Below are 10,550 nucleotides of genomic sequence, written 5' to 3'. Positions count from 1 at the left end.
AAGCAGCAGAAGTGAACTGTGCAGTCCGGGGCCCAGGCTTTTAGAGAACTGTGGCTTTCTCTGCCTCCTTCTTGGAATCCACTTACCATGCTGAGAGGGGCCCAAGCCACATAGAGGCCAACAGCTAAGTAAGTATTTGCAGCCATCTGGGTGAGCCATCTAGGACATTCCACGCCAATCAGACTCCTGGATTGGAGCAGTGGAGCAGATATGGAGCAGACGCAGCCCAGCGAAGGTTAGTATCATAGGCCAGAACAAAATGTTTTAAGCCATTAAATTTTGGTGTGACTTGCTCTGCAGCCAGAGATAACTGAAACTGAAATAGGTGCAACCGAAAAGTCCGTAAGAATGAAGATTTACCTTGCTAACCAACGCAGAATAACAAAGCACAGGAAATAACATTTGCTGAGTTGGAAAACAACTGTCTGGAACAGGTGATGACATCCTTAGCCTTTAGTAGGTTTTGACTTCAAAACTGACCCCGGCTTTCAAGCCTCTTTTTGATGCTTAACATGGACAATTTCAAAAAGAAAAAATTTCACTTTAATCCAGCCTCACCCCCACATGTGTGTTTCACACAGACCTTATTTTTTAAACAGAGTTTATTGTATTTAATACATTATAAAATTTGAAAAATTGTAGGAAAGCAGCAGACTTGAACTGGAGCAATTCTAACAAGGAATAATTCTGGCCCCTTGGCAAAACTGATCAGTTTTAAAACAAAGTAAAGTTCACATCTGTGAGGTGGACAAAAAAGTGTGACTTCTGTACAAACTACATTTAAAATTTCATGTCTAACATCTTTGCAATGTGCTCATGAGGGTTTTTCTGAAGTCCTGCCTGGTCCCTGCCTAAAGAGAGACGTGGAACCTCCATATACAAACAAACTTGATTCAAGGTGTTTTGTTTGTTTTGTTTTTTAAAAAAAAAAGGAAAAAGAAAGACAAAGGAAAAAGAAATGTGGATGGCTGTTGGCAATGGAAACTGTAAGGAGACTGTGTCCTCACCACTCATGGCTTGTTTATTGGTCAGAGGCCTCGGGAGGCCCAGGACACTTCACGGCCATCACAGCACCAACTGTGGCTATCACCTTTTTTTTTTCTTTTTTGCATTTCCTACCTTTTGACATATATATATATATTTATATATTTTTTACACCTTGAGGATATCACTATTCCAATTGTTCCCATATGAATACAGGTGTGGTCTCTATTGGATATAAATGTGTCTTTTATTCAATTTTAGGTCCAGGACTTGGTTTGCTGTCCCAACTGCACATAAATGTCCCTTTTTTGTTTGAGTTATTGGTTGTGTGTGTTTTCCTTTTTGCATAAGAAATATGTCCGTTTAGTCCAGAGGCTCTTGCTTTATCCGGATGACGGAGGGTACGCGGGGCGTCCGCCTCAGTTCCCGCCGAAGGACGTATTCGCTGAACTGGGACGAGTCCACTCCTCCCCCACAGGAGCCCACGATTTCAAATCCTCTTTGCTGCAACCTCTCGAGGACCTGCGAGGGAACAAGACAAGCATCCAGTTAGGGGTGAGGTAAGTCCTATGGCTACATAAAGACCCCAAAGTTTGAGATTATGTGCACTCTGGTTCATCTCATCCAGCACCCATGTCCCTGTGAGCTGCTCCTCTCAAAGGAAGACCCTGGATTAATGGGCAGGAGAGAGGAAGCAAGCATTTCTAATGCCTAAAATGTGCTTTTACATGCTTGCTTTACACACACGAGCTACAACACTCAGTGGTGTTCAGCCCATTTTACAGATGAGAAAACTGAGGTTCATGGCTAGTCAGTGATGGGACTGGGTTTCCAACTCAGGTCTGTTTGGCCTCAAATCTCCTGTTTTTGTATATGCAGTGCTGCCCTCTCTGTCAAAAATGAGGGTTCACATTTCAAAGCTCATTTATCACTAAAATACATCCTATGAGATGATAAAGAATCTGGAAAGGACAGTGATGGCAGAGTTTACTTAGCCAGTGATTCATTTGTACTCTCAACTCTGCCTTTGTTCGAGTTTCCTAATACTGAGTTAATATATATGTTTTGGCCTGGAAGATTGATGTAATTTCAGTAGCAGAACAAAGGGATTACTGAAGACACTAGAGAATTATCTACAGGTTTTCAAGTTTGTAGCATTTGAAACAGATTTATTGCCCTGCATGCATTCAAGGAGACAAGAATCAGCACAATGATTACATATTAGAAAATGTATGAAAAATAAAGATATTCTAAACTTCTTATACAAATGTAAGCCATAGAATCTGTTCCTTAATTTTGAAATCAAATACCTAATGCCAGCAAGATTCCTGGGTTTGGCACTACATGTCTGACACTCTTAAATGCAGGCAGCAGTACCTGTGACTCTCAGATAGACACAAATACAGGAAACTGATCTGGAGCATTCTGTTTCTTTAGGAATCCAACAAATATTAGACTTGCAAATGTTTCCTGCCCGAGTTCTGAATATAATTAAATTACTTCCACACCACCTTAAAGGCAAAGTGATTCAATCATAACTTAAAAAAAACCAAAAAACAAAAAAACACCCACCTCAAAAAAACTTTTATTGGAATGAAGTGAAATGTAGTCAATGTAAAGTGGATCCTTACTTTTTAAAAAAGTATTATTTTTTAGTTGCCTACTTCAATATAGAATATAGTCTGCTATGTTGCAAAACAGCTTACTAGATGAGATTGGAAAGCAAGAGAGTATGTTTTCTAAAAATTCAAACCTCAAGTGCTGGCAAATTAAAAAAACACACACAAGTCCTTATGAGAACAAAATTAACATTCTACCCAGCAGTGCTCTATTTCTGTAGGTAAATTCACAATGCATATGCATACCTGTCAGCATAAGGACAGGAAGAAAACAATCCCTAAATTCAAAATCAAGATGTGCTTTGGTGGCAGGTAAATACAAAGACGAAGAACAGCTCCCTCCATGGATTCCCCAGCAGAGGCAGGAATGCAGCCCTCAGCAAGAGGCACCCCAGCTTGCTTGGCCAAACCAGCACCCTGGAAAGGATTCCTTGCCGTGATTAGGAGAGGAAATCCAAAGGGGAGGAAGCCATGAACAGCAGAGAACCTAACCGTGATGTCCATTTTTCTTTGAGTCTTAAGGTCACTAAATGCTAACAGGAGGAAATCTGTAAGCTCTTCTTCGGAGTCCGATAGGCATCATGTGATAATTATTCAGTGTGATCCAGTGTTACCTTGGATGTTGTCAAAAGTTTATTTCAATGTAATGCAAACAGCTGATGGAGCCATTACTTTGGAAACAACAACACGTTCACAGCAAAGTTCCTTAAACAGTGATCATATAACAACTTAGTGAGGTATCGGGTGTTGTAAGCCTTATCCCAGAGTCTCTGCGTGCCTATAGGCTGATGCCTATTTCTTGGTCGGTGGAGCAGGACGCAAGGGTATGTCATGGCTGTGTCATACGACCACGTTAATCCAGATGAAAATTTCCACATCTGATGTGGGAAACTGTCAAGCATATGAATTGATGATCGTTATTCACTGGCCCGAGGGTGTGGCCGAGGCCTTCCTGTCCTGGCTCTGAATGGTTCTGCCCCTCTGTCTGCTCCAGTGGCAGCCAGGGCAGGCTGTTGTGTGGAAGGGGACAGGCTTTCTGGGCTTTAAAGAGGCTTAAACTGCTGAGGCCGTCTCAGGAACGCTGTGCAGGGCCATGCGGGAGCGCCACACACCTCCAGGGGGCGCTCTCCGCACAGGTGAGAATGCGAATCTCGTCCTCCGGAACCCTGCGACCCAGCAGCCACCCCGCCGCCTGGGAGCATGTGCCTTCCGCTAGCATGCTTAGGGAACATTTTCTGCCAGTTTTCTGCTCTTCTGTTCTCAGACATCTGTTCATATATTTAAAGAGTTATAAATAGTAGTGGAACAATCCTCAAGAGGCAGCACAGAAGAGTGGGTGCTTCTAGTCTCTGTGCTTTGGGAAGGGTTCTGCTGACTACTGAACAAAGTCATGGGCCCATTCCAGTTAGAAAGAGGGAAAAAACTAGAACCCTCACTCCACTGACTTCAAACGGTTTTGTGTCACACGGAGCTGGAATCGAGACCCAGGTGCGCCTCTGCCTTCCCATCAGCAAGACAGACAGGATTAACAGTGCTTACCTGTTAGGGTTAGGGTTGTAAGAAGACAACACATGTTCAGGCCATGGCCCAGGGTAGGGCAGAAAGTCGGTGCTCAGCACACGTTAGCCTCTGAGTTCTCAATTCCACCCCCACATCTCCTGCTCCCCTACACTTCTCCATCTCAGGAAATGGCAGTTCTACTCACCCAGTTCCTCTGTCAAAAATCTTAGTCATCCCGGGCTTATGTCTCACAACCCACAGCCATCGTCAGAAAACCTTATTAGCTCTACCCTCCAGACACACACAACTGGACACTTCTCAACTGCTTGAACCACAGCTTGCTGCCTGGTCTCCTTGTTTCTCCTATTCTCTAGCTGCTGTCGCAATGTTCACGTTAAAATACGAGTTCTGTCAGTTCTCCCTTCTGCTCAAAACCCTCCAATGGCTTTCCATTTGGCTCACATACACGAACGAACCAAAACCGAAAGATGCCAAAATAAACAATCCTAGGGCACTTGCCACCTCCTAACGAGGCTCTCCGTGATCTGTCCCTGATTTTCCCGGGCCTCCTGTCTGGGTACTCTCTCTCCCTGAGTCACTTTCTTCAAGCCAAACTGGCTTTCCTGATAGTCCTCAATATGCCAGCATACTCTACCCCAGAAATCCACTTACCACCTCCTGGGCAATATATTTATGCTGACTGTTTGCCTCCCACTCCCCTCCCATAATGCAGTTCCATGAACACAGAGCTGTCCATCAACACGATTCTGTCTGTTTGTCTCACTATGTTGCCCAGGCTGAACCTGAACTCCTGGGCTCAAGTGATCCTCCTGCCTTAGCCTCTGGAGTGGCTGGGACTACAGGCGTGTGCTACCGTGCCCAGCTGTTGTGTTCTATATCTGTCTCTTCTGTATCTCCAGTGCTCATCCCAGCACCTGGCACAATCACAAGACTTAGGGAATGACTGCTGTAGAGGGTGATAATTCACCTACCCAACAGAAGTGTCACTGAGTGAGTTTCTCAGCTCTTTGGAGGAAAGGCACCATGTGAGGGCAAGGTTAAGTGACAACAGTAAGAGTGACATTTGATGCCACACAGTGTGTAACAATGCTATACCTGGACTGAGTTGAGGTGACAGTAGCCATTTAGTGGAAACCTGATGACGTGCGTCGAGTCATGATTCCAGCCTGCATTGACAGAGTTACACATCACGTCGCCGATCTCTGGAAATACTTCTTCTATCAAGGATTTGTCACCGCTTAGCGTGATCCTTTCTCCGAGGTCTGGGGCCACACGCACGACGAGGCACTCACAGGGCCTTGAAAAGCGACCAGTTTCTCTATCCTGCTTCCATCTTTCCATCTCCAACAACATGGGCTGAAGCTGAAAATATTTTGCCTCTTCATATAACAAAGTGTAGTCCTGGAAAAAAAAAAGGTATTTCACAGTGCAAACTGCAAACATAAAGTACTAAACATGTCCACATCTAAGAGGTGATTTTTTCCACTTCTTGTTATGTCAATAATCAAATCTGCATGTGCGTTTTTCACTTACGACATGTTTGTAGAGGCTCAGTTTGCATTCATTCATTCATTCATTCATTCAGGGAAGATAAAAGGAGCTGAGTAGATTAGGGCTGGTCAGGTCTCTTCCAAGTGCTTTACATGATTTAAATCCTGTAACCCTCGCCATTGCCCAGTGAATTAGGAACCACTATTATTCCCATTTTGCAGATTAGAAAACTGAGATGTGAAAGGATTCACCCAAGACTTGTTTCTTTTAGTAGAAAAAACGTCTCTGGGTATTTCAAGTTTGATTGTGTCGGTGAGAACCCAATTTCTATCCTCTTGGATGGAACGCATACATTGACCAAGGGGAGGCACAACCTTGCCAATGGGTACCCTTCATCAGAAGCTCTGGGTCACCTCTGGTGGCCACAGGAGGGTGTGGGACAGAGATATGAGGCTAGAGACAGGCGGGGATGGGCACCTGGAGGGCAGGCATGTGGCTTTTACTTGAAGTTGGGTGTTGATTTGTGATGGTTTGGGGGAGGCTGGTGGAGATCTGGAAGGCTGGTGTGCTGCCCTGTGCCACCTGTTGGAGCTGCCATCATAGAGTCAGCGACATAAACAACATTAGGCCTCGACTCCTGAAAGATGTGCAATAAAGAAAACCTGTCCATTTCTGCATTTCTGAAAGCACGAACACCTGGTCTTTTGGCATGGTTTCCTTTCCTCCAGCCTTAAAATAATCTGTTGAATTGAAACAGAAATCTAACAAAACGGTATTAAAACACACACATAAGCCACTGAATGGGAAGACAAAAGAGAATGAGGGGGAGGCAGCAACTCAGGAACAATGTTAACAAGCAGGTCAATGTTATGGCTAAACGTAGCTATGGCCACAATCATTTCTGGGTGTAAGATAAGTGGATACTTGTCTAGACATGTTGACTGAGAACATTTTAATCAGCTGACACAGGCATTTGTGCCTTCCGTCCATGGGCAAGAGCTGGCAGGGGATGCCCGGTGCCTGCATGGCAGCCAATGTTGCAAATATGTGGTCCGAGTGCCTCAAAGAGGCCCCTGATGTCCAGATGGGCTAGAGCATGAGAAGCAGAAGACGACCATGGGATAATTATTTTTATTTTGCACTTTGCTCTTTTTCTTGCAAATCAAGCAATAGCAGCAGCAGCAGCAGTAGTGGCATTATTCAACACTTCCAGAGAAAACAGCATGGAGAGATGAGAGCACTTGGGGGTCCTGAGCTGGGTAATCCGCTTTCCATATAAAGAAACTCGGATCCGGTAGAAGATGCTAATGACGACACTCATCTCAGTGGAATGGGCTGCTGCTTTATTCTGTCCTTTTCCTGGCAACCCCCTTACCACAGGAGTCTTGGTTCCCTGCAGGAAAGGAGCCCATTGCTCTGAAAATCTTCCTTGCACATGTTCTACCTGCTTAGCCTCCCGACCCAGAGGAGATACTGTTTTGCTTTAAGGAGCTGAAAACTAGGCTGAGGTGTGGCCACTCTTAAGACAGGGCAGAACCAGGGCCCCTAGCCCAGCCTGAGGGGTAGGAGTGGGGACGCCTCTGCAGGTTCCTCCTGATTCTACCTGGGATCCCCACTCCGGGGCTTTGTCATCTTGGCATCATACCAACTGTAAGATACCGACCTAAATACTTATTTACCAAGAGGACAGCTCTCAAGGAGATTTTAAAACAGCAATGAGAGTTACACAAGCAAGAGAAGCGAGAACTTACGCTATTGCTTTTTATTTTCTTGTGAGATTTAATTACAAAATTTAGCACAAGGAAGGATCTAGACTCCAGTGAAAATATCACTTATCGGCTGGGCGTGGTGGTTCACGCCTGTAATCCCAGCACTTTGGGAGGCCGAGGCAGGTGGATTATCTGAGGTCAGGAGTCTGAGACCAGCCTGGCCAACATGACGAAACCCCGTCTCTACTAAAAATACACAAAATTAGCTGGGCATGGTGGTGGACAAAGCCCTGATCTCCCAATGTGTCCAAAGTGAATGAAGTGAATGAAGCTAACAGGACTTGGGGTTAGAAGTCTTCCCCACGCTGACCCTGAGTTCTCACCATCTTTTCTTCCTTCTAGGTTCACAAGCCACTCGTTTAATAATCCACTCGGAGGTCTGGCCCTGGATGGGCAGTGAGGCTCACAACATAATGTTGCTCCAATTCATTGTTACCCACTCTTGGAAAAGTCGAGAAACACTGGCCCTTTTCGGATTTTTGGCTCTGCTCAGTGACCACTCTGGGATCCTGCTAGGGTTTATTAAAGCGAGAGTCAGAAGCGCTCTATGAAGGTCGTGTTGCCCCTGGGCTGGAGTCTTATGGGCCTAGCCTTGAACTGCTTTAAGCCACCAGGTGTTCTTTTACTCTCTCTTGATCAACCTGGCTCCATTTTTTCCTTTACTATGCTGTTCTATCTGGTCTCCAGAGTACAGCCACTGCTATGTCATGGGGAGCAGATGACAGAGAACAGCCGAGCGCTCATGCTTCTCTCTGGTGACTGCTCACCATGCTGCCTTGCCTCTAAGCACTGGCTGGCCAGAGAACTGAAATGGTCCTTCTTGCTGCATTACCATTTTCTGCACACGGTGAAGTGCACGTTGGCCATTCATTTTCTTGGCAGGCTCCTTTGTGTCTGTCTTTCTATCCTGCCTAACACCAGCTTACAGTCTCAGCTCATCAGAAATGAACCTGCAAAGCAGAGTCAGTCCCATTGGCTGCTGTCTTTAGAAACCTCCTTTCCTTCCTTAAATGGGATCATTTAACTTTACTCTCTAAGTACCATGGTTTTTAAAGTTTAGTGTGTTTCTGTTAGGTTCTCTGGCCTTGTGCTTATTTCCTTCAGGCCTCTGAATTTTCCGAAATCTTTCCTTAAAGCCTTTGTTCTAATCTGGCAATGTCCTTTCTGGGGCTTTTACAAACTTGAGATGACTGGTCTCTTGTTTCCAAGGTTCTTGGTGGAAATAGGCAGGGGTTTATGGGGCAGCAGCAGGTTCAGCACCTGTTTTTCTGATGGAAATGAATTCACCACATCCACTTTTCCTCCCTTCTGAGCAATGAGCTTTCAGCAAAGCCACTCAAGAGTGTGCTAGATGCTATCACTCTTCTGCCCTGTCCTATATCCATTTTATCTTCTCTGATTAAGAAGCACCATCTGGCCAGGCACAGTGGCTCACGCCTGTAATTCCAGCACTTTGGAAGGTGGAGGCAGGAGGATTACTTGAGGCCAGGAGTTCAAGACCAGCCTGGACAACATAGGGAGTCCCTGTTTCTACAAAAAGTAAAAATATTAGCTGGGTGTGGTGGCCCGGGCCTGTGGTCCCAGCTAAGTTGAGGCTGCAGTGAGCTATGTTTGCATCACTGCACTCCAGCCTAGGAGACCGAGAAAGACCCATCTCAAAAAAAAAAAAAAAAAAAAAAAAAGGCACCATCCATATTTCTTGCTTAGCCCCATATACAGTTAAAGGGAAACCAGTTACTCACAGACCTATTATCATGTTTAAATCATTTCAAAATCTTAGAATACTTTTTTTTTTTTTGAGATGGAGTTTCGCGCTTATCATCCAGGCTGGAGTACAGTGGTGTGATAGCTCACTGCAACCTCTGCCTCCTGGGTTCAAGCGATTCTCCATCCTCAGCCTTCCGAGTAGGTGGGATTACAGGTGCCCACCACTATGCCCGGCTAATTTTTGTATTTTTAGTAGAGACGGGGTTTCGCCATGTTGGCCAGGCTGGTCTCGAACTTCTGACCTCAGGTGATCCATCTGCCTCGGCCTCCTGAAATGCTGGGATTATAGGCGTGAGCCACCATGCCCGGCCTGAATACATATTTTTTAAATAATTTAAGATTTACAATAACTTTTTTGAGGCAGGAAGATCAAGATCTCATTTTACATATGAGCTTCCCTAAGATCCTGAGGACAGGTACATGGGACAAGAAAACAGACATGGGTGGTGGACTCCAAAATGCAAACAGGCCAGGTTTTGAAACTTCTTTCTTGATTAAATAATGGGAATTCAGAAAACATCCTCCCTAGAGGGAGGAAAATGATATATTCAGTGTATTAGGTTCCTACTGCTGCTGTGACAAATTACCACAAATTAGGTGGCTTAAAACAACACAAATTTATTCCCTTACAGTTCTCCAGGTCAGAAGTCGGAAATGGATCTCACTGGGCTTAAGTCATGGTGCTGGCAGGGATGCCTGCCTTCTGGAGGCTCTGGGGACAAATCCACTTCCTCATCTTTTCCAGCATCCAGAGGCTGCGAGAATTCCTTGGCCCATGGCCAGCAAGCACATCACTTCTCTCATCCCACCTTCTCTAACCCCAGCCCTCCTGCCTCCCTCAAATAAGGACCTCTGTGATTATACAGGGCCCACCTGGATTATCCAGGCTACTACCCCCATCTCAAGACCCTTAACTTAATCACATCTGCAAAGTCCCCTTTGCCATGTAAAGCATCGTATTCACAGGTTCCGAGCACTGGGGTAAGCTTCCCCCTCACAGTCAATGGTTCTGCAAAACAGTTGAAAGGCTTATTTTCTGAATGTACCTGAGGCTTTACCCAGTAGCTGACAGGTCCTTACACTCAAAAGGCAACTTGACTATTCACCCATTTCATTTTAAAAACTATGTAGGTGCCAGATGCCATGGAAGGCACCGTGAGCACAAAAAGGATTTTTCTTTGAGGAATAGCTCCAACACCTCCCAGGATCTCTAGCTCTCCTCACCCCTAGGCACAGGGCAGTGAGATCCTGCTCTTGCGACCCTCGGCAGTGGGGTGTTCCCTAGCAGGCAGGACACCTATGTATCAGGGGTACCACCAGCAAAGCAGGGGTACCAAGAAAATGAGAGGATTTTACCTTTTCCATTTCCAAAACAGCATCCAAGAAGTGGTCATCATAA

The 10,550-nt window shown here is 45.3% G+C and overlaps 1 protein-coding gene across 3 annotated transcripts in view; it reads right to left on the bottom strand.

Annotated features, from left to right (window-relative positions):
- Positions 1-584: 584 nt before the first annotated feature.
- The window catches only part of KCTD1 (potassium channel tetramerization domain containing 1), a 203,912-nt gene continuing 193,946 nt past the window's right edge, over positions 585-10,550 (bottom strand). For all 3 annotated transcript variants that reach the window (XM_030810621.1, XM_030810622.1, XM_012506358.2), the window contains exons 4-5: positions 5,220-5,525; positions 585-1,506 (exon numbers count right to left, since the gene is read on the bottom strand). In XM_030810621.1, the coding sequence (XP_030666481.1) occupies positions 1,348-1,506; positions 5,220-5,525 (465 nt within the window). In that variant the 3' untranslated portion in view covers positions 585-1,347. The remainder of the gene's footprint in view (positions 1,507-5,219; positions 5,526-10,550) is intronic.

This window comes from Nomascus leucogenys, chromosome 4 (genome assembly GCF_006542625.1).
Source record: "Nomascus leucogenys isolate Asia chromosome 4, Asia_NLE_v1, whole genome shotgun sequence".
Lineage (NCBI taxonomy): Eukaryota > Metazoa > Chordata > Mammalia > Primates > Hylobatidae > Nomascus > Nomascus leucogenys.
This window is presented reverse-complemented; position numbering and strand designations above follow the sequence as displayed.